A 23656-nucleotide genomic window follows, 5' to 3' on the forward strand; every position below is an offset into this window, starting at 1 on the left:
TGGCTCTTCACAGACGGCACAGAGACAGCAGCCTCTCCGCTGAACGGTGTGAAACTGTGAACTGTGAACCGTGTGGTCACTGGTGCTGCTGAGTGCTGACACTGACAGCCGACTCACAGCTTCTTCTTCTGAATTACTTTATCTTTGCCTTGAAAAAGACCGTAGGGCGTAGGCTATATCCATTTTGCGTTTTGCTGTTTTCCAAAACAAACCACCGCACGCTACTGTTTGCTACAAAGCGACTGGAAGGACGAGGTTTACAGACATACCAAGTAGCCAATCAAATGCTGATTAGGCTGGTTGCTGTATAGCCTACCCGATCAGCGATCACCAGGGGGCAGCGACAACACACACACACACACACACACACACACACACACACACACACACAATAGCCTTCTATATAATGCTGCGCACATATATTATATATATTTTAAAAATACCCAGCATAGTTTTTGGGAAGGCTAAGCCTTGCCTAGCATTACATACCCCCCGCCTATGGTGGTGGCCTAAAAAAACGACTTGCTTGATTGGTGTTTTTATTTTATTTTATGATTTGTACTAATTTTCTTTTGTTATGAAACATTGACATAGACAAAACACAACCAAAGAAATGCATAACAAAACAAACACATAACAAAACAAAACAAAACAAAACAAAACAAAACAATATAACATATGCACAGAAATATCCCGCAGTCCACCCCAGCCCCAATTCCAGATATATTCCTTCAGTGTATTTTTCTAAAGTTGCAGCCCGTCCAGAGCTCACTCAGAGCCAGAAACGAATCAGAGTCCTGATACGTGCATATGGTAAAAGCCCCATTTTAAGTCATAGTCGTCCATCCTATTGAGCAGCCTGTATGACAGTCGCTCGTAAGCGGCCAATAGTCCCATTGAGGCATCCCAGAGGGATGGAGCAGGTGCAGATGGAGCCTTCCAGTCCTTGACCAACAGCCTCCTACCGACATAATGGCCGTTTGTATCCATTCAGCTAAAGGAGGAGCAACATGCCTCAATGTTGCATGATTGGTGTTTGATACGTGTGAATGAGGCCTGACTGAACTTGCTCTGCACATGCCTGTGACAGGCGCGGTGCTCATTTAAGTCGGGGCGTGAGAGGAAGGCTTTGATTTTGGCAATATTGCGAAGGTGGTAAAATGTAGCCTGGCTAATAAGCCAGACTAATATCACACAACACTGTCGCGGTATATCAGTCTGGGCTGGCTCCACTTGGATTTCATTTCCCGGGGGGCGGGTTCAAACATTTTCTCTTTGACGCAATTGGTCAGAGCTACTGTCAGTCAAAAGTCTCAAGCATTGAACGTCACTGTACCAAAGCCCGCCCATATTGCATACCGTGTCCCGATTGGTCCGACCTGTTCTCGATTGTAGGAAAGAGGCGTGCTACTGAGCCTCGCCAGACCGAAATCCGCTGGTAGGCAACTTTTTTTTGCCAACGGCTGATTCGGTCTGGTTTATTAACCAGGCTAGGTAAAATGAGGACTGGACGACCTTTTTACGACCTGTGTGTGTGTGTGTGTGTGTGTGTGTGTGTGTGTGTGTGTGTGCGCGTGCGCGTGCCTGTGCCTGTGTCTGTGTCTGTGTCTGTGTGGGTGCGTGCGTGTGTCCAAAGCTAATCTCACAAACTATACTATGTCAATCAGTGTCATATAGTGCTGCTAGCAGGCCAAATAGCTTAAAGGACCACTTCACCACTTTTCAACTTCTCTTCCTATAATTGGTCCTAACTAATGTTCATGATAAAATACCACAATTTTTTCCTACTCAGTCTGTGTCTCATAGGAAGGCTGTGGGCAGTTCAGAAACCTGTCCACCAGTGACATCATCGATGGTGAATCCAAGCTAATAGAAACGGCAGGCTTTCTTTTCCTGAAAAGTTGCAATGCAAAAGTTGAAGCCATCGTTCTCACGATAATAAAAATCTAAATATATTTTAAAACAAATCTGCCTAATGATGATGTCACTGGTGGACGGGTGTCCGAACTACCCAAAGCCCTCCTATGAGACACAGACTGAGTAGGAAAAAATGGTGGTGTTTTATCATGAACATTAGTGAGGACCAATTATATGAAGAGATGTTGAAAAGTGGTGAAGTGGTCCTTTAATTCTCAAATACTGTTTTCCAATCGTCATCAACTGGCTTTTTGTCAGGTGAAACCTGACTAATGAAAGCTCATGAAATGTAGACGACATTGTCATCATCTAGTCATACTGACGGCCTAGCCTGATTGGCTGCCACACATGCTGCCTAAGCCAATGGGAGTGTAGTATGATTGCCTGCCTCCTAAGCTATGCCACACACACCGTGAAAGGGTTGATTTCCACAACGCAGAGAGCAAGCTTTACCACCGCAGCCTCAAAACGACAACAGCTGCTAATGTTTTGAGCTGGACAGCAGGAAAGCCACAACAAAACATGTCATTGAACCACGCACAGAACGTCGGATGTGACCCCAGTGCCGTCTCCAGGCACAAATCAGCAGGGGGGCATACTTTTTTCCAAAGGGGGCACTTCATTTTTCAAACCCCCATATGTGTAACAAATAGTCGCCTATTAACAAAGTGATGCTTGAAAAAGGCTACAATTGTGCAGCAGCACCAACAACAAACAAATAAACAAATATGTTGAGCATTATAATGTCTTCTGCATGCATATATTACCTTGTATTTCTATTATACAATTAATTTGAACATGTATATATTTACAATAATCATGAAGAATTTACAGATTTAACATTTGTAAAACATTAAAATATTGGTAGGGTACTACTGGCCAATCTGGACTGGAGGGGCACAAAATCCAGTGCCCCCCAGTGCCCCCCTGTAGAGACGGCACTGTGTGACACACAAGTTATTATTTGTAAAATAATAATCATGGGGGGGGGGGGGGGGGGGGGGGACACACACGAGAGACAAGAACATCACCACCCACCAGGCAAGCCAGGCATACTTAATGAACTGATGGGCGTGTCCACACAAATACTGTACACTGTTTTGTTTTTTTTATCGTCCTCCTTGTACCTGATGATCATGTTTTAGGGTGGAAAAAAATCACGGCACACTAGAGTCATTGTACTTTGTATTGACTGAACAAATAATAAGTAAGTAAGTAAGTAGCCTTGCCGAGCCATGAGGCCAGGAGACTATCTCCTGTTTCTGTAGCGTGAGGCAGCTTCATGTACAAGTACACCCCCTGGACATGACACTAGTATGTCGCAGGGACTTACCCCCAATCCAACCCTTGATGCTGAGTGTCAAGCAGGGAGGCACTGGGTCCCATTTTTATAGTCTTTAGGATGACCAAAGATGGTTTATGTATGAAGATGGGCCAACTTCATTGGAGCCACTAGAGGCGAAATGGTACACAAAGCCTACAAATGGTCTCCTAAATATAGTAGGCGTGGTTTGCTTCTCCCCGACCTCCACCCACCCCCCCTGACAACAACACTGTTTCCACACTCAGTCTAGTAGGTGGCGGTAATGCACCATTTAGGTTTGCCGACCGCCATGAAACCCGATAGAAGAAGAAGACAACAACACTGACAGTCATTTAACAAAGTACATTGAAAACAACTGACAAGGTGTACTTTTGAAATAGTCGTTTTAGTTTCTCGAAGTCCTCCAACCATATAAATTCATGATTTGGATCTATCTCATTAAAAAGTCTCTCCCTAATAGAGTTGTAGAATGGACAATAAAAATGTCCTTTAGATCACACAGACTACATAATCTATCCTCCTCAACCGTGCCTACATATCTGCCTGTCTCAATATGCAGACCAAGTATGCCAGCTCTAATTTGGGCACATAAGGATCATTTCTAATCGTTTTAAATATGTCCATTCATTTCACATTATAATATTCACATATTATCATCTTAAATATGGGGTCAGAGCCCCCTATGTGTTGTCCGTGAAATTGCAGATGGACAGAGAGAGGCTTCCGGACTCATCTCAAATCTCGCGAGAGTTTGTTGCTGGGATAAAGAAATGTCATTAACAAAGTCGATTTTCTCCTGATTTGTCTCGCTAAAAGAAGCCATTTTACTATGAATATCTTGTAAATATTGTGTGCCTTGTGATGATTTGGTCCAGTATTTAGTTCAGTGACCATAGAGTTAAGGAATGGTTCAGAAGCTGTGTTCATGCCCAGGCGGTGGCGTAACCGTCTGGGCACCCGACTGGTAATCCAGTCGCAGTGTGCCGCGGGTTCGACTCCCGAGCCCGACACGGCCTTTACTGCATGTCTTCCCCCATCTCTCTCCCGTTTCCTGTCAGCCTACTGTCTGTCCCTTCAAAAACCAATAAAAGGCGTAAGCCGCAAAAAAATATCTTTAAAAAAAAAGGGGAAAAAAAGAAGCTGTGTTCACGTTCACTCTCCCATTGGAAATGAATAGACTCCAACATTCTTCCTGTCTCCTAATAATGTTACCGCCCACCTCACGCAGATACAGGAAGTAAAGCAAAGTTGGCCTCTCTTGCTAATTCTCCTCTTGGGTATGACCCAGCTGGGGATTGAACCCCGACCTCCCAGTCTCAGGGCTGACACTCTAACCACAAGGCCACTGAGTTGGTACATGTACTTTGTATTGACTGAACAAATACTGAAATGTTGTTGCTGCAGCAACCTGCACATTTTCTTTGTTTAATTTTGTTTTCTTTGACACATCAATCTTCCTCCCTGAGAAAATCCTTCAAAAGTAAAACTGTCACGCTTCACTTGTCGATAATCCACTTTTGTTAACCCTGACAAAGTTTTATGACATGGAACACCTAAACCCATAGGATTTTTCCCGGGGCTTAATGTCAAAAAGATTCACACTGTATTGTTGGATTCAATAGACAAACCGAATATTTGGCAGTGAATATGACATTCCAGGTTAGTAGTTTACCTGCACCAGGTGCAAATCCTACCGAGTTCAGAGCTGAGGGCCTTTTCAACCTGCAGTTTGTTCCTGTCCGAGACCAGCAGTGCTGAGTCATCTGCGAACAAGTCACAAGCTGATGTGGGGGGGGGGGGGGGGGTGACAGTGTTGCGTTCACCTCCACCATCTTCCCTCCAGGTAGGATTGCATCCAGCTCACTGGTGTGCTATCAAAACCAATTGCTTTTAGCTTGTTAACCAGTATGGAGTGGTTCACGGTGTCAAAAGCCTTTTGGAGGTCCAGCATGACCACGCCGCAGTATTTGCCAGCATCCACCTCGTGTTTGATGTGGTCACTCAAATAGAGGAGGCATGTGTCAGTGGAGTGGGATGTTCTGAAGCCGGATTGAAATTCGTACATTATTTTTTTTGTGGCAAATGTTTTCATCACTTTCGAGATGGAGCTAAGAATAGAAATAGGGCGTTAGTTGCCGGGTTCTAACTTGCTCCCCTTGTGCAGGGGGGTTACTTTGGCCAGTTTGAAATCTTGGGGGACTTGTCCCTGTTTGATGGAAAGGTTTATTATGTGGGTGATGATTGGAGCTATAGAGATGGCCGAGTCTCTGAGAAATTTGGAGGGAATATTGTCATGGCCAGTGGCCTTGTGGGGTTGAAGGGCACTCAGCCTTTGTATTGAGTTTTTCAAACACCTAGGTTTTTGTAGAAGGCTTTGATGTGCTCTACACCAAAACGACCAGAGTGGGAGGGCAGTTTGTTAACCAGCGTTGTTGCAATGTTTGTAAAGAACATTGAACTTTCTGCATGTGTACAATGTATGTGCTACAAAGTACAGTTTACTACAGTACTGAACCTCATGTAAGTGAACGTGTCAAAATATCTGTCCATTGTGTTGTGGGAGTAAAGGGTTTGAATGTATATTCTGCTGCTGTCGCACGACTGCTGCCAACTGATGGGGGCATGATGCAAAATTCATAATACCTACTGTACAAAGCAAACAACTGCAAACGTAACGTTTAAAAGAAGACAGGGAATCAAAAAGACTTGTGTGTAACACAGATTTATTCAGGATGTTCTGATGGTATGCATTCAATCACATTCAATAAATCCGGACGTACCAGTCAGCCTCTTATATCTTTTAGTTCAGAGTGAAATTGGGAAAAAAAGAGAAACACTGTTAAAACACTGTTTGAAAACCCTTAGTGGAGAACCCGATGTCCCTAGTAGGAAAGGGAACAGAAAAGATGCACTAGAGAATAGGGGTCGCCACTACTGGAGTGTTACTGGAGTGTCAATGGAGTGTTATGTAGGCTGCACGATGTCGCGACGCACAACATGATGGCAGCAGACAAGACATTACAGAGTCCAGGTCAGCAAAATTGTTGTTATGATACTGGGTGTTGGTGGTAGTGCCAGCCATATGTGCTTTATCAGACTATGGTGTACAATATGGCATCTCAGCCATCTATGTAAGGCTACAGTCTAATGTCATTGTTTGATATGTGCTTGTTGTTGTTGCCTTTGGAGTATTCTCTGTCGTGCACTATTCTTATCCACGCAACAGCACATCCAGCAACAACAACAACAACAGCCCGGCTGACTGAACGAAGGAGGAATTACGAGACTCATATCTCTGCTGCCGGTCACATTTTGGCATAATAATCTCTCTGCCTCGGTTTGGAATATTTTGGTGAACTCAAGCTCTCTGAGCAGTGTTATGCGGATCTGTCGACTGCAGGCCCGGTGTGACCTCTGATATTCACCACTGAGTTTTGTGACTACTGTGTGGCTACGAAGCTCCATGTGCTCTAAATGTAAAATGAGACAAAATGCAACAGGGCTTTCGTTTTCTGGTGTATAGTGTAGTGCACATCAGGCAGTTCTCTGGGTCTGCAGTGGACATGTGGAGTATGATGTGCTTGGCTGGGTGGTTGTCGGTGTCAGTGGAGGAAGGTGGAGGGTAAGGAGGAGGGTAAGTAAAGACTGTTGCTCTGCTTAGAAACGGCGTGATGATGAGACGCTGCGAGACGATCTCATGGAGCTGCTGCTCATGCCGCCGCCGAAGCCGCCACCACCACCGCCGGCCGAGATGGACATGCTGCTGCCCCCGTATCCGCCGCCGCCGCCGCCCAGGGACATTCCGTAGCCGCCGCCGCCGCCACCTGACAGGGACAGTCCGCTGCCGAAGCCGCCGCCGCCGCCGCCTCCGCTGCCGTAGCCGAATCCGCCGCCTGCATGGAGAGGAAAGTGACACGGAATGAGATCAAAGGCAAAGAGAGAGGCAAAATAGAATCTCATGGGTTGACGATGATATTTTAGGTATCATCATTCTTTATGTTGCTGTTGTTTGATGTGTCGAAGAAAGTTGAAGAAATCACAGATTTGAGGCTTTGACCTTTGCTTTTATGACATTTCTGAGACCATTCCATGTTCATACATATTTAGAGGCATGGAAGATGCTTCTAAACATGTAATCCATTGCTAGTTTGATCACTTCAAAAACGCTTTAATCTTAAAATAGCTGATAACCGAAAATAGCAAATCTGCAAACAGGCTCGCATAGAAGACAGGCTCGCTTCTATGGAATCCAAATGACTGAAATAAGTCATGACGATCTATCGAGATGAGATAGAACCAAGAAATGATAATAAACCTCCTCCTAATGTTCTCTGCCACTATGATAAAGAATGAACTTACCGCCGCCGCCGCCACCGCCTCCGCCTCCGCCGCCGCCTCCTGTAACAGTGATGGTCGCAGTACTTCCACCAGCGTTGAGTCTGTTGAAATATTCACTCATTAGCGCCTTATAACTTATTTGCGATGCACTCTGTCTTCCCATTATTGCTTTGTTTCCTCTCAACTCCAGACTGGCTCATGGAGGATCTTACCTGAGCTCCTCTCCTTCCAGCAGTTTCTTGTATGTAGCGATCTCAATGTCCAGGGCCAGCTTCACGTTCATCAGCTCCTGGTACTCGCGCACCTGGCGGGCCATGTCCTGCTTGGCTCTCTGCAGAGCCTCCTCCAGGTCCTTAACGCGGAGCCTAGCGTCAGCCACAGCCAGCTCACCACGCTCCTCTGCCTCGGCGATCTGGATTTCCATGGCGGAGCGCTGGGAAGTTCAAAAGGCAGCAAGGTCATGATTGCTCCCTGAAATATTTCTTCATTTTTCAATTACTAGTTTATAGAATGATGGAATGATGATAATATGGACAACATAGAGTAACCAAGTCCAAATTGATGGTGCTGCTAGAGTGCTTTAAGGTCAACTAAAAGTACCGTAACATTGTCGTGTTGGAGCCTAAAACGGTTGGTTTGGTGAAAACATGTGGAGCTGTGGGTCTACCTGTGATTTGACATTCTCGATCTCATTCTGGAGGCGAGAGATCATGCGGTTGAGTTCAGCGATCTCAGACTTGGTGGTGCGAAGGTCCTCTCCATGCGTGGCGGCTGAAGCAGACATTGCCTGGAACTGGAAGAAGAAAACACATTTTTATTGAACTCTCTTTCACTCAGCACTACTATCTCTACTTTTCTCTGTTGCTGATGGTACAGCAAGACAACTTCAGACAATAAAAACATATACATGTACACCTGTCGCTGTCGCTAAATCTAGTTCATGGTGGACATATCGTTCTTAGCATATGTACCTTAGTGGACTCCTTGACAGAGAAAATAGCTCCACATACCTTGGTCTCATACCACGTCTCGGCCTCTGCACGGCTGCGGTTGGCGATGGTCTCGTACTGAGCACGCACTTCAGCAACAATAGCATCCATGTCCAAGCCACGGCTGTTGTCCATCGACACAATGACTGAGGTGTCCTTGATCTGTCCCTGGAGTTCCATCAGTTCCTGAAAAAGGGGGATATGATGATGAGTTAGAGGTGAGCAAGAGGAAGAGATAGCTGATGTGCTGCTATAGCCATCTCTGAACATTTTTGTGTACTCCAAGGCCATTTGTAAGTTCCTATCAGGACTACTGAATAAAAACAATCACATTCTGAAATCAAGAGCACATAGTGAAGCCTTACCGCCTCATAGACACTCCTGAGGAAGTTGATCTCATCTTGAAGGGCGTCAACCCTGGCCTCAAGCTCAATCTTGATCATGTAGGCACCGTCCACATCCTGGAACAAGATTTCAGATTAACTGGTGTTTAGCTTTTGTCTTGAACCCACCTCCCACCCCACACATTGGATTAAACACTATATTTTCTGTTTGGACTGAATGACGCTCACCTTCTTGAGGAGCACAAATTCATTCTCCACAGTAGCACGCTTGTTAATTTCATCTTCATATCTGAAAGAAAAGAAAAAAATCTCAGCAATTAGCTATGTCTTAATATTAGCCCTGATCTTTTCCCCCAGATTTAATGTAAGTAGGCTTGTTTGCTATATGTGTTCTCTTGAGGGTTCAAAAGCAAGTCAAATCTGAAGTACCCTATACTGTAGTTTAGGGCTTAACCTTTTATGGTTACTTTGCTTTGGGTTAGGGTAGGCGGCAGGGGTTGGGATTTAGCTTATATATGTCCAAATACTGATATGTTGTACATTATTATTATTTTCATAGTTACAGTATGAACAGATTTCTGTCATTTGAACTCACTTGTTCTTGAAGTCCTCCACTAATCCCTGCATGTTCTTCAGCTCTCCCTCCAGCTTGACCCTCTCCCCGCCGAGCCCGTCCAGATGTCTACGCAGGTTGGCAATGTACGCCTCGAACATGCTGTCGATGTTGGAGCGTGTGGTGGTCTGGTCCTGCAGGAGGGTCCACTTGGTCTCCAGCATCTTGTTCTGCTGCTCCAGGAAGCGGACCTGTATATAGGAAGTGACATCATACAATAAGTATAGGTTTCACAGAATTATTGGTGAAGAACAGTTCTATGTCTCACTATTAGTAGAAAGTTGCATCATACGATAAGATGTGCAATGGAATCAATCTATTTCTATTGCCTTGTTTTGTTTGTGTTATGGGAAATGTCTGTAATATATTGTTGTGACTGCCACATTTATATGGAATGTAGAAGAAATGCAGGGCTTTCCTCAGATGAATTAACCCTCTGCCACACCTGTATGCCACAGTCCCACACAAAATGCCCTTTTATGTACAGTACTGTACCCACATTGGTAGCAGTTGCATCAAGATAGCCCCTTAGGGCTGAGATGTTCTCTGGTGAATGCAATGCTACACAGCATCATGGGAATTACTCTGGTGAGGTCACGTTGTACAGGACAACTCAAGTGACTCAAGAGACAAGTTGCAAGTGGGACTGCTCTGCTCACATACGGTAACAGCCAAAAATATATAATAAGAAGAAGAAGAAGAAGAAGAAGAAGAAGAAGAAGAAGAAGAAGAAGAAGAAGAAGAAGAAGAAGAAAATAACATGTCAGAGAAGAGCGCATTAGTTGAAAGCAAATGAGTTCTGAAGAGTAGGCTTAGGTTTGCTGAGAGTGTTGCCTCTACGTGTAACACTGCATACAGTGCCACACCCCAGCCCATCCCCACCTATCAGAGAGACTCATTTTAACACACCCTTGCCTTTACATGTCAAGGATCGTGCAGTAGATAATATTACTGTGTAACTTTTACATATTTACTCTATTTACTATAATGATATCTAAAGTATGTGTACAAAAATAAATAAATAATATATACTGAAAAGTACAGAAAATGTTTATATCATATTGTTTCCCGTAATTTAGGCAAAAATAGTTTACATTGTGATTTTACTGGATGCAATCCCCTCGACCCCTGTGTGCAAAGAGAGGGTGTTGTTTTGGACAGTGTGTGTACTAGTGTGAGTGTGCAACGTGAGTGTGTGAGTGCGTGATGAGCAGTGTGGTTGACTTCTCTCATTGGAGAAAATGTCCGGCATATAAACATTGGAACCAGTCTCTCATTATGCAATAACATGCCTAGGTCTGTGTAGTGATCATTTCATTTCAACATTAACACTAAACTTTTTTTTTTACCGCATGTTAAGATGTGAATACAATGTGTGTCAGTCTTTGCATGCGGGACCAACTTTCATGACAGTACCATCAGTGGCAGAATCAGCTTAAGGCTTCCGAGTCCCACTTAGCCACTTTCTTCCACTTTGTTTAATGCATACTGTGAGGCCCTCAATGTGCAGGATATCAGAGTTAAGATCAGTTGCTGTGTAATATTTAATGATATTGAGGGCCATATATTGCAGGATCTTTGCAAGAACCAATGGTTGCATACAGTGCAACATGCACTGTACACAACTATTGATTGTTGCAAACATTAGGTATGCTGATACATTGTTCAATTCACCATACAAAATATCACGCATGCATCTGAATCCTATACTGACCTTGTCAATGAAGGTGGCGAATCGGTTGTTGAGGGTCTTGATCTGTTCCTTCTCCTGGGTGCGGACAACCTGGATGATGGGGTCGATGTCGATGTCCATGGGGGCAAGCAGGCTCGAGTTGACTGTGACGGCTGTGATTGGGGCGATCATTCCACCGCCACCGAATCCTCCCATTCCTCCACCACCACCACCACCGAGCATCATGCCTCCACCAAAGCCTCCTCCACCGAAGCCGCCGCCGCCTCCTGCACCGAAGCCTCCACCGAAGCCTCCGCCGCCGCCGCCTGCACCGAAGCCTCCGCCGCCGCCACCTGCACCGAAGCCTCCGCCAAGGCCTCCGCCTCCGCCAAGGCCTAGGCCAAAGCCTCCACCTCCACCTCCGAGGGCTAGGCCGCCACCTCCAAAGCCACCTCCACCTCCACTACGCCTGACGCTCATGGAGGAGGACACACGGCTGCCGCCACCGAAACCTCCACCACCACCAGCTGCTGCAGAGCGGCTGGAGAAGCTCCTCGCTCCACCGCCGCCTCCACCCGAGCTGGAGGAACTGAAGGATGCTCTGTAACTACTCATGGCTGGTTCTGTTTCCTCGGCGAGATCCGAGGTGAGGGTAAAAGAAGGGAGGAGAGAGAAAGAGACAGAGGTGTCGGCGGGTGAGCTCACTAAGAGGAAAGTCAAGTTACTCTGAGTACCTTCTCCCTGTCCTCTGAGGGTTTTTATCTGAATCCTGAAGAGGAGGTGCTGGGATCCTCCTCCCAGCCGCCTCCCCTTTTTGCAGCCTGTTTCTATTGTGAGTAGAGCTTTACCCGAGGATCTCAGCTCGCGGGCTGGCTCATAGGGGTCAAGTAGGTCCGAAATGTAGGACGGAGCAAGGCCGGACCTAGCCTTGAATGTAAAAGACAGAATTTGATTCTAAAAGAAATCGGCAACCAGTGGAGGGTGGCTAGGATAGGAGTGATATGGTCAAACTTTCTTGCACCTATTAAAGGACCACTTCACCACTTTTCAACCTATCTTCATATACTAGTCCTCACTATAAATAATCATGTTCTGCTCAGTCTGTGTCTCATAGGAGGACTGTGGGCAGTTCAGAAACCCGTGCACCAGTGACATCATCGATGGGGAATCCAAGCTATTAGAAACTGCAGGCTTTCTAGTCCTGAAAAGTTGCAATGCGAAAATGGAAGCCATTGTTCTCACGATAATACAAATCTAAACATTTTTGTAAAAAAATATTGTTTAAAAGAAATCTGCCTAACGATGATGTCAGTGGTGGACGGGTTTCTGAACTGCCCACAGTCTTCCTATGAGAAGCAGACTGAGTAGAAAAAAATGGTGCCATTTCATCATGATTATTAGTGAGTGAATCATGTGAATGAGAGCGTGATGCTGAGGCGGCCCAATAACGGCCGGCAGCCGTTTCCTGAGGCCTCATTCACACGTACCAAACACCAATCAAGCAAATGTTTGGTCGTTTTTTTGGGCCACCACAATGCTTTTCCAATGGGAGTCACATGGTTTGATCAAACATTTGTGTTTGATTGCTGATTGCTGGTGGTGTTCTGCCCCTCCCCCATCAAACCATGTGACTCCCATTGGAAAAGCATTGTGGTGACCATAGGCGGCGGGTGGATTTTACCTTTGGGTAGGCCAGAATTGCCTACCCCAGATGGTCTAAAAATGAGTTACTTTGACCAATTTATTACCAATCTCGTACACCATTGCTCACGAAAGCAACACCCTTGACCCATTTATAGCCACTGCATCAAGCTTTTAATTAAAGTTCCCCCGGGCATTGTTTTGGGATATTTTGGCCGTGTTGCTGCCCGTCCCCTCCCCTCCCCTCCCGGCTCATGGCTCTTCACAGACGGCACAGAGACAGCAGCCTCTCCGCTAACCAATTTACAATTTACCGTGTCAGTGTTGCTGCCCCTCCCGGCTCATGGCTCTTCACAGACGGCACAGAGACAGCAGCCTCTCCGCTGAACGGTGTGAACTGTGAACCGTGCGTCACTGGTGCTGCTGAGTGCTGACACTGACAGCCGACTCACAGCTTCTTCTTCTGAATTACTTTATCTTTGCCTTGAAAAAGACCGTAGGGCGTACGGCTATATCCATTTTGAGTTTTGCTGTTTTCCAAAACAAACCACCGCACGCTACTGTTTGCTACAAAGCGACTGGAAGGACGAGGTTTACAGACATACCAAGTAGCCAATCAAATGCTGATTAGGCTGGTTGCTGTATAGCCTATACCGATCAGCGATCACCAGGGGGCAGCGACAACACACACACACACACACACACACACACACACACACACACACACCCACACACACACACACACACACACACACACACACACACACACACACACACACACACACAATAGCCTTCTATATAATGCTGCGCACATATATTATATATATTTTAAAAATACCCAGCATAGTTTTTGGGAAGGCTAAGCCTTGCCCAGCCTTACATACCCGCCGCCTATGGTGGTGGCAAAAAAAAAAAAAAAAACGACCAAACATTTGCATGATTGGTGTTTGATACGTGTGAATGAGGCCTGACTGAACTTGCTCTGCACATGCCTGTGACAGGCGCGGTGCTCATTTAAGTCGGGGCGTGAGAGGAAGGCTTTGATTTTGCGAAGGTGGTAAAATGAGGACTGGACGACCTTTTTACGACCTGTGTGTGTGTGTGTGTGTGTTAAGGCTGTCCCCAAACATTCAAGTTTCGAATGTTCGCTCGATAGGGTTGGCACTCGAATCTTAATTAATGGGCTTGAACCATTCGTTTTTTTTTATTTTTTTATATTATTAAAAAATATATATTTTTTTTCCTTTTTTATTAACTCGAAAATATATCTCGGCGAGAATGCGATATGAGCATGTAAAAAAAAGTAAGTTTCTAGTGCATTCCTGTCAGAAGTTATGATATTTTAAAGAAATATCTCCTTGTTCTGCTGTCCCCCAATTTGGTGATTGGCCTGCAGCTGAGGTGATTGACCTTTTTCACCTTGTTCTGTGAGAACAAAAGAGTTCCATTGAATGGAATGTCTGACGTGTCGTGTCTCACACACACACACACACACACACACACACAATGCGCTTCTGAGTAGCTACCGAGCAAGCTCTCGTTTTAGCTGCCTGCCAGCAAGCTTAACAGAGACATTGGAAAGGATTTTTGGTCTGACAAAAAATATGGACAGTCGTACAGGTACTCACAATTACCATGTTTTGGGGGCTGCTTGAGAAATCATGGCTCATTTTTTATGGAATGATGAGCTCGGAGATCAGCTGTTTTCGCGGAGCACATGTCAGAGCCACTTGACGCTCTCTCTGTGTGTGTGTGTGTGTGTGTGCGTGCATGTGTGCAGCATGTGTGTGTGTTGGGAGAGACGAGAGAGATTCATAAAGAGAGGGCGCTGCGCTCTCTTAAGCGCTGCGCTAATCATGTTCAAGTCGGATATATCGTATTGAATTGCAGCCTGGTTAAAAGCACTCGGAGAAATTAATTAATTGGAAACAAATGGTTCGGATGTTCGCTCGAAAATTCCTGCCGAAGTTCGAGTCCTAAAAACAGGGCTTGGGTACAGCCTTAGTGTGTGTGTGTGTGTGTGTGTGTGTGTGCGCGCGTGTGCGTGTGCGTGTGCCCGTGCCCGTGCCCGTGCCCGTGCCTGTGCCTGTGCCTGTGTCTGTGTCTGTGTCTGTGTGGGTGCGTGCGTGTGTCCAAAGCTAATCTCACAAACTATACTATGTCAATCAGTGTTATATAGTGCTGCTAGCAGGCCAAATAGCTTAAAGGACCACTTCACCACTTTTCAACTTCTCTTCCTATAATTGGTCCTAACTAATGTTCATGATAAAATACCACAATTTTTTCCTACTCAGTCTGTGTCTCATAGGAAGGCTGTGGGCAGTTCAGAAACCCGTCCACCAGTGACATCATCGATGGTGAATCCAAGCTAATAGAAACGGCAGGCTTTCTTTTCCTGAAAAGTTGCAATGCAAAAGTTGAAGCCATCGTTCTCACGATAATAAAAATCTAAATATATTTTAAAACAAATCTTGTTTAAAAAAAATCTGCCTAATGATGATGTCACTGGTGGACGGGTGTCCGAACTACCCAAATCCCTCCTATGAGACACAGACTGAGTAGGAAAAAATGGTGGTGTTTTATCATGAACATTAGTGAGGACCAATTATATGAAGAGATGTTGAAATGTGGTGAAGTGGTCCTTTAATTCTCAAATACTGTTTTCCAATCGTCATCAACTGGCTTTTTGTCAGGTGAAACCTGACTAATGAAAGCTCATGAAATGTAGACGACATTGTCATCATCTAGTCATACTGACGGCCTAGCCTGATTGGCTGCCACACATGCTGCCTAAGCCAATGGGAGTGTAGTATGATTGCCTGCCTCCTAAGCTATGCCACACACACCGTGAAAGGGTTGATTTCCACAACGCAGCGAGCAAGCTTTACCACCGCAGCCTCAAAACGACAACAGCTGCTAATGTTTTGAGCTGGACAGCAGGAAAGCCACAACAAAACATGTCATTGAACCACGCACAGAACGTCGGATGTGACCCCAGTGCCGTCTCCAGGCACAAATCAGCAGGGGGGCATACTTTTTTCCAAAGGGGGCACTTCATTTTTCAAAACCCCATATGTGTAACAAATAGTCGCCTATTAACAAAGTGACACACGAGAGACAAGAACATCACCACCCACCAGGCAAGCCAGGCATACTTAATGAACTGGTGGGCGTGTCCACACAAATGCTGTACACTGTTTGTTTTTTTATCGTCCTCCTTATACCTGATGATCATGTTTTAGGGTGGAAAAAAATCACGGCACACTAGAGTCATTGTACTTTTTATTGACTGAACAAATAATAAGTAAGTAAGTAAGTAGCCTTGCCGAGCCATGAGGCCAGGAGCCTATCTCCTGTTTCTGTAGCGTGAGGCAGCTTCATGTACAAGTACACCCCCTGGACATGACACTAGTATGTCGCAGGGACTTACCCCCAATCCAACCCTTGATGCTGACTGAGTGTCAAGCAGGGAGGCACTGGGTCCCATTTTTACAGTCTTTAGTATGACCCAGCTGGGGATTGAACCCCGACCTCCCAGTCTCAGGGCTGACACTCTAACCACAAGGCCACTGAGTTGGTACATGTACTTTGTATTGACTGAACAAATACTGAAATGTTGTTGCTGCAGCAAACTGCACATTTTCTTTGTTTAATTTTGTTTTCTTTGACACATCAATCTTCCTCCCTGAGCAAATCCTTCAAAGGTAAAACTGTCACGCTTCACTGGTCGATAATCCACTTTTGTTAACCCTGACAAAGTTTTATGACATGGAACACCTAAACCCATAGGATTTTTTCCGGGGCTTAATGTCAAAAAGATTCACACTGTATTGTTGGATTCAATAGACAAACCGAAAATGTGGCAGTGAATATGACATTCCAGGTTAGTAGTTTACCTGCACCAGGTGCAAATTCTACCGAGTTCAGAGCTGAGGGCCTTTTCAACCTGCAGTTTGTTCCTGTCCGAGACCAGCAGTGCTGAGTCATCTGCGAACAAGTCACAAGCTGATGTGGGGGGGGGGGGGGGGGGGGGGGGGTGTTGCGTTCACCTCCACCATCTTCCCTCCAGGTAGGATTTCATCCAGCTCACTAGTGTGCTATCAAAACCAATTGCTTTTAGCTTGTTAACCAGTATGGAGTGGTTGACGGTGTCAAAAGCCTTTTGGAGGTCCAGCATGACCATGCCGCAGTATTTGCCAGCATCCACCTTGTGTTTGATGTGGTCACTCAAATAGAGGAGGCATGTGTCAGTGGAGTGGGATGTTCTAAAGCCGGATTGAAATTCGTACATATTTTTTTTTGTGGCAAGATACTTTTAAACCTGTTCATAGACACATTTTGTCATCACTTTCGAGATGGAGCTAAGAATAGAAATAGGGCGTTAGTTGCCGGGTTCTAATTTGCTCCCTTTCTTGTGCAGGGGGGTTACTTTGGCCAGTTTGAAATATTGGGGGACTTGTCCCTGTTTGATGGAAAGGTTTATTATGTGGGTGATGATTGGAGCTATAGAGATGGACGTGTCAAAATATCTGTCCATTGTGTTGTGGGAGTAAAGGGTTTGAATGTATATTCTGCTGCTGTCGCATGATGCAAAATTCACAATACCTACTGTACAAAGCAAACAACTGCAAATGTAACGTTTAAAAGAAGACAGGGAATCAAAAAGACTTGTGTGTAACACAGATTTATTCAGGATGTTCTGATGGTATGCATTCAATCACATTCAATAAATCCGGACGTACCAGTCAGCCTCTTATATCTTTTAGTTCAGAGTGAAATTGGGAAAAAAAGAGAAACACTGTTAAAACACTGTTTGAAAACCCTTAGTGGAGAACCCGATGTCCCTAGTAGGAAAGGGAACAGAAAAGATGCACTAGAGAATAGGGGTCGCCACTACTGGAGTGTTACTGGAGTGTCAATGGAGTGTTATGTAGGCTGCACGATGTTGCGACGCACAACATGATGGCAGCAGACAAGACATTACAGAGTCCAGGTCAGCAAATTGTTGTTATGATACTGGGTGTTGGTGGTAGTGCCAGCCATATGTGCTTTATCAGACTATGGTGTACAATATGGCATCTCAGCCAACATCTATGTAAGGCTACAGTCTACTGTCATTGTTTGATATGTGCTTGTTGTTGTTGCCTTTGGAGTATTCTCTGTCGTGCACTATTCTTATCCACGCAACAGCACATCCAGCAACAACAACAACAACAGCCCGGCTGACTGAACGAAGGAGGAATTACGAGACTCATATCTCTGCTGCCGGTCACATTTTGGCATAATAATCTCTCTGCCTCGGTTTGGAATATTTTGGTGAACTCAAGCTCTCTGAGCAGTGTTATGCGGATCTGTCGACTGCAGGCCCGGTGTGACCTCTGATATTCACCACTGAGTTTTGTGACTACTGTGTGGCTACGAAGCTCCATGTGCTCTAAATGTAAAATGAGACAAAATGCAACAGGGCTTTCGTTTTCTGGCGTATAGTGTAGTGCACATCAGGCAGTTCTCTGGGTCTGCAGTGGACATGTGGAGTATATGATGTGCTTGGCTGGGTGGTTGTCGGTGTCAGTGGAGGAAGGTGGAGGGTAAGGAGGAGGGTAAGTAAAGACTGTTGCTCTGCTTAGAAACGGCGTGATGATGAGACGCTGCGGGACGATCTCATGGAGCTGCTGCTCATGCCGCCGCCGCCATAGCCGCCACCACCGCCGGCCGAGATGCTTCCGCCGAAGCCGCCGCCTGACATGGACATTCCGCTGCCGTAGCCGCCGCCGCCTCCGCCGCCGCTTGACATGGACATGCCGTAGCCGCCGCCGCCGCCTCCGCCTCCGCTGCCGTAGCCGAATCCGCCGCCTGCATGGAGAGGAAAGTGACACGGAATGAGATCAAAGGCAAAGAGAGAGGCAAAATAGAATCTCATGGGTTGACGAGTAATAGCAAATCTGCAAACATGCTTCCATAGAAGACAGGCTCGCTTCTATGGAATCCAAATGACTGAAATAAGTCATGGCGATCTATCGAGATGAGATAGAACCAATAAATGATAATAAACCTCCTCCTAATGTTCTCTGCCACTATGATAAAGAATGAACTTACCGCCGCCGCCGCCACCGCCTCCGCCGCCGCCGCCGCCGCCTCCTGTAACAGTGATGGTCGCAGTACTTCCACCAGCGTTGAGTCTGTTGAAATATTCACTCATTAGCGCCTTATAACTTATTTGCGACGCACTCTGTCTTCCCATTATTGCTTTGTTTCCTCTCAACTCCAGACTGGCTCATGGAGGATCTTACCTGAGCTCCTCTCCTTCCAGCAGTTTCTTGTATGTAGCGATCTCAATGTCCAGGGCCAGCTTCACGTTCATCAGCTCCTGGTACTCGCGCACCTGGCGGGCCATGTCCTGCTTGGCTCTCTGCAGAGCCTCCTCCAGGTCCCTAACGCGGAGCCTAGCGTCAGCCACAGCCAGCTCACCACGCTCCTCTGCCTCGGCGATCTGGGCTTCCATGGCGGAGCGCTGGAAAGTTCAAAAGGCAGCAAGGTCATGATTGCTCCCTGAAATATTTCTTCATTTTTCAATTACTAGTTTATAGAATGATGGAATGATGATAATATGGACAACACAGAGTAAGTCCAAATTGATGGTGCTGCTAGAGTGCTTTAAGGTCAACTCAAAGTACCGTAACATTGTCGTGTTGGAGCCTAAAACGGTTGGTTTGGTGAAAACATGTGGAGCTGTGGGTCTACCTGTGATTTGACATTCTCGATCTCATTCTGGAGGCGAGAGATCATGCGGTTGAGTTCAGCGATCTCAGACTTGGTGGTGCGAAGGTCCTCTCCATGCGTGGCGGCTGAAGCAGACATTGCCTGGAACTGGAAGAAGAAAACACATTTTTATTGAACTCTCTTTCACTCAGCACTACTATCTCTACTTTTCTCTGTTGCTGATGGTACAGCAAGACAACTTCAGTCAATAAAAACATATACATGTACACCTGTCACTAAATCTAGTTCATGGTGGCCATATCGTTCTTAGCATATGTACCTTAGTGGACTCCTTGACAGAAAAAATAGCTCCACATACCTTGGTCTCATACCACGTCTCGGCCTCTGCACGGCTGCGGTTGGCGATGGTCTCGTACTGAGCACGCACTTCAGCAACAATAGCATCCATGTCCAAGCCACGGCTGTTGTCCATCGACACAATGACTGAGGTGTCCTTGATCTGTCCCTGGAGTTCCATCAGTTCCTGAAAAAGGGGGATATGATGATGAGTTAGAGGTGAGCAAGAGGAAGAGATAGCTGATGTGCTGCTATAGCCATCTCTGAACATTTTTGTGTACTCCAAGGCCATTTGTAAGTTCCTATCAGGACTACTGAATAAAAACAATCACATTCTGAAATCAAGAGCACATAGTGAAGCCTTACCGCCTCATAGACACTCCTGAGGAAGTTGATCTCATCTTGAAGGGCGTCAACCCTGGCCTCAAGCTCAATCTTGGTCATGTAGGCACCGTCCACATCCTGGAACAAGATTTCAGATTAACTGGTGTTTAGCTTTTGTCTTGAACCCACCTCCCACCCCACACATTGGATTAAACACTATATTTTCTGGACTGAATGACGCTCACCTTCTTGAGGAGCACAAATTCATTCTCCACAGTAGCACGCCTGTTAATTTCATCTTCATATCTGAAAGAAAAGAAAAAATCTCAGCGATTAGCGTGATGGGAAGAGTGCTATGTCTTAACATTAGCCCTGATCTTTTTTTCCCAGATTTAATGCAAGTAGGCTTGTTTGCTATATGTTCTCTTGAGGGTTCAAAAGCAAGTCAAATCTGAAGTACCCTATACTGTAGTTTAGGGCTTAACCTTGTATTGTTACTTTGCTTTGGGTTAGGGTAGGGGGTTGGGATTTAGCTTATATATGTCCAAATACCGATATGTTGTACATTATTATTATTTTCATAGTATGAACAGATTTCTGTCATTTGAACTCACTTGTTCTTGAAGTCCTCCACTAATCCCTGCATGTTCTTCAGCTCTCCCTCCAGCTTGACCCTCTCCCCGCCGAGTCCGTCCAGCTGTCTGCGCAGGTTGGCAATGTAAGCCTCGAACATGCTGTCAATGTTGGAGCGTGTGGTGGTCTGGTCCTGCAGGAGGCTCCACTTGGTCTCCAGCATCTTGTTCTGCTGCTCCAGGAAGCGGACCTGTATATAGGAAGTGACATCATACAATAAGTATAGGTTTCACAGAATTCTTGGTGAAGAACAGTTCTAGGTCTCACTATTAGTAGAAAGTGGCATCATGTGTGCAATGGAATCAATCTATTTCTATTGCCTTTTTTTGTTTGTGTTATGGGAAATGTCTGTAATGTATTGTTGTGACTGCCACATTTATATGGAATGTAGAAGAAATGCAGGGCTTTCCCCAGATGAATTAACCCTCTGCCACACCTGTATGCCACAGTCCCACACAAAATGCCCTTTTATGTACAGTACTGTACCCACATTGGTAGCAGTTGCATCAAGATAGCCCCTTAGGGCTGAGATGTTCTCTGGTGAATGCAATGCTACACAGCATCATGGGAATTACTCTGGTGAGGTCACGTTGTACAGGACAACTCAAGTGACTCAAGAGACAAGTTGCAAGTGGGACTGCTCTGCTCACATACGGTAACAGCCAAAAATACATTATAATAATAAGAATAATAATAATAAGATGAAGAAGAAGAAAATAACATGTCAGAGAAGAGTGCATTAGTTGAAAGCAAATGAGGCTTAGGTTTGCTGAGAGAGTGTTGCCTCTACGTGTAACACTGCATACAGTGCCACACCCCAGCCCATCCCCACCTATCAGAGAGACTCATTTTAACACACCCTTGCCTTTAAATGTCAAGGATCGTGTGGTAGATAACATTACTGTGTAACTTTTACATATTTACTCTATTTACTATAATAATATCTAAAGTATGTGTACAAAAATAAATACATAATAGCCTACTGAAAAGTACAGAAAATGTGGTTTCCCGTAATTTAGGCAAAAATAGTTTACATTGTGATTTTACTGGATGCAATCCCCTCGCCCCTGTGTGCAAAGAGAGGGTGTTGTTTGGACAGTGTGTGTAAGTGTGTGAGTGCGCGACTGCGCGTGCATGTGAGTGTGTGTGCGTGATGACGAGCAGTGTGGTTGACTTCTCTCATTGGAGAAAATTATGTCATTATGCAATAACATGCCTAGGTCTGTGTAGTGATAATTTCATTTCAACATTAACACTAAACACTAACATGCGGGCCCAACTTTCATGGCAGTACCATCAGCTTAAAGGGGCATTCCACTAATTTTCAACATTTTACTATGTCATTAATGTACCTTAGAGCTGTTGTGTGGAAATAATAAAAAGGTTCCCCCATTCTGTGTTTCCTAGAACTGTAAGTATGAAAAAAATCATTAACATGGTGAAACACATCTTGATGACATCATCAGATCTCCAGTTTTAGGAAACACAGAATGGGGGAACTTTTTTATTATTTCCACACAACAGCTCTAAGGTACATTAATGACATAGTAAAATGTTGAAAATGAGTGGAATGCTCCTTTAAGGCTTCCGAGTCCCTGCTGCCGCGGCAACGAATGCAAACCCATATCTCCTCCCTCCTTCACCTTGCAAAGAGCGAGCCGGCAGTCACTGGATACGTCAGGGCTAGAGTTACCTACTCTCTCACTCTGCACAGAGCTACCTTCCAAGGGGCCTATTACACTGAAACACTCACAGGGAACTACTGAAGCAGTGTTCTGCTTTCAGCTTGTAAGATAGTGACCAGCCGCAGACACAAAGGGACTTTCACAAGCCATGGATGAGTTCACTAAAGTTCCAGGTAATGTTGTTATTTAGCCACTTTCTTCCTCTTTGTTTAATGCATACTGTGAGGCCCTCAATGTGCAGGATATCAGAGTTCAGATCAGTTGCTGTGTAATATTTAATGATATTGAGGGCCATATATTGCAGGATCTTTGCAAGAACCAATGGTTGCATACAGTGCAACATGCACTGTACACAACTATTGATTGTTGCAAACATTAGGTATGCTGATACATTGTTCAATTCACCATACAAAATATCACGCATGCATCTGAATCCTATACTGACCTTGTCAATGAAGGTGGCGAATCGGTTGTTGAGGGTCTTGATCTGCTCCTTCTCCTGGGTGCGGACAACCTGGATGGTGGGGTCGATGTCGACGTCCATGGGGGCAAGCAGGCTCGAGTTGACTGTGACGGCTGTGATTGGGGCGAATCCTCCACCACCACCGAATCCTCCACCACCACCACCACCGAGCATTCCTCCACCGAAGCCTCCTCCACCGAAGCCGCCGCCAAGGCCTCCTCCACCGAAGCCGCCGCCTCCTGCACCGAAGCCTCCACCGAAGCCTCCGCCACCGCCGCCTGCACCGAAGCCTCCGCCGCCGCCTGCACCGAAGCCTCCGCCTCCGCCAAGGCCAAGGCCAAAGCCTCCACCTCCACCTCCGAGGGCTAGGCCGCCACCTCCACCTCCACTACGCCTGACGCTCATGGAGGAGGACATACGGCTGCCGCCACCGAAACCTCCACCACCACCACCAGCTGCTGCAGAGCGGCTGGAGAAGCTCCTCGCTCCACCGCCGCCTCCACCCGAGCTGGCGGAACTGAAGGATGTGGTTCTGTAACTCATGGCTGGTTCTGTTTCCTCAGCGAGATCCGAGGTGAAGGGAAAAGAAGGGAGGAGAGAGAAAGAGACAGAGGTGTCGGCGGGTGAGCTCACTAAGAGGAAAGTCAAGTTCCTCTG

At 45.8% G+C, this 23656-nt stretch overlaps 2 protein-coding genes across 2 annotated transcripts; both read right to left on the reverse strand.

Moving 5' to 3' along the window:
- Positions 1-5947: 5947 nt before the first annotated feature.
- On the reverse strand, positions 5948-23656 carry LOC306937825 (keratin, type II cytoskeletal cochleal-like). The gene is made up of 10 exons (XM_079521810.1): positions 22982-23656; positions 20833-21041; positions 20464-20524; positions 20261-20356; positions 19917-20081; positions 19580-19705; positions 19129-19349; positions 18935-19017; positions 18631-18691; positions 5948-7001 (listed from the first exon to the last, which is right to left on the reverse strand). The coding sequence occupies exons 1-10, from the start codon at positions 23540-23542 to the stop codon at positions 6899-6901; spliced, it is 1686 nt and encodes a 561-aa protein (XP_079377936.1). The 5' UTR covers positions 23543-23656; the 3' UTR covers positions 5948-6898.
- On the reverse strand, positions 7563-11543 carry LOC306941860 (keratin, type II cytoskeletal 8-like; the record flags this gene model as incomplete). Its single annotated transcript, XM_079527497.1, has 8 exons — positions 11240-11543; positions 9508-9716; positions 9141-9201; positions 8934-9029; positions 8590-8754; positions 8247-8372; positions 7792-8012; positions 7563-7680 (listed from the first exon to the last, which is right to left on the reverse strand). The coding sequence occupies exons 1-8, from the start codon at positions 11441-11443 to the stop codon at positions 7563-7565; spliced, it is 1200 nt and encodes a 399-aa protein (XP_079383623.1). The 5' UTR covers positions 11444-11543.

Source organism: Electrona antarctica (assembly GCF_951216825.1).
Source record: "Electrona antarctica genome assembly, chromosome: 2".
Classification (NCBI taxonomy): Eukaryota; Metazoa; Chordata; class Actinopteri; order Myctophiformes; family Myctophidae; genus Electrona; species Electrona antarctica.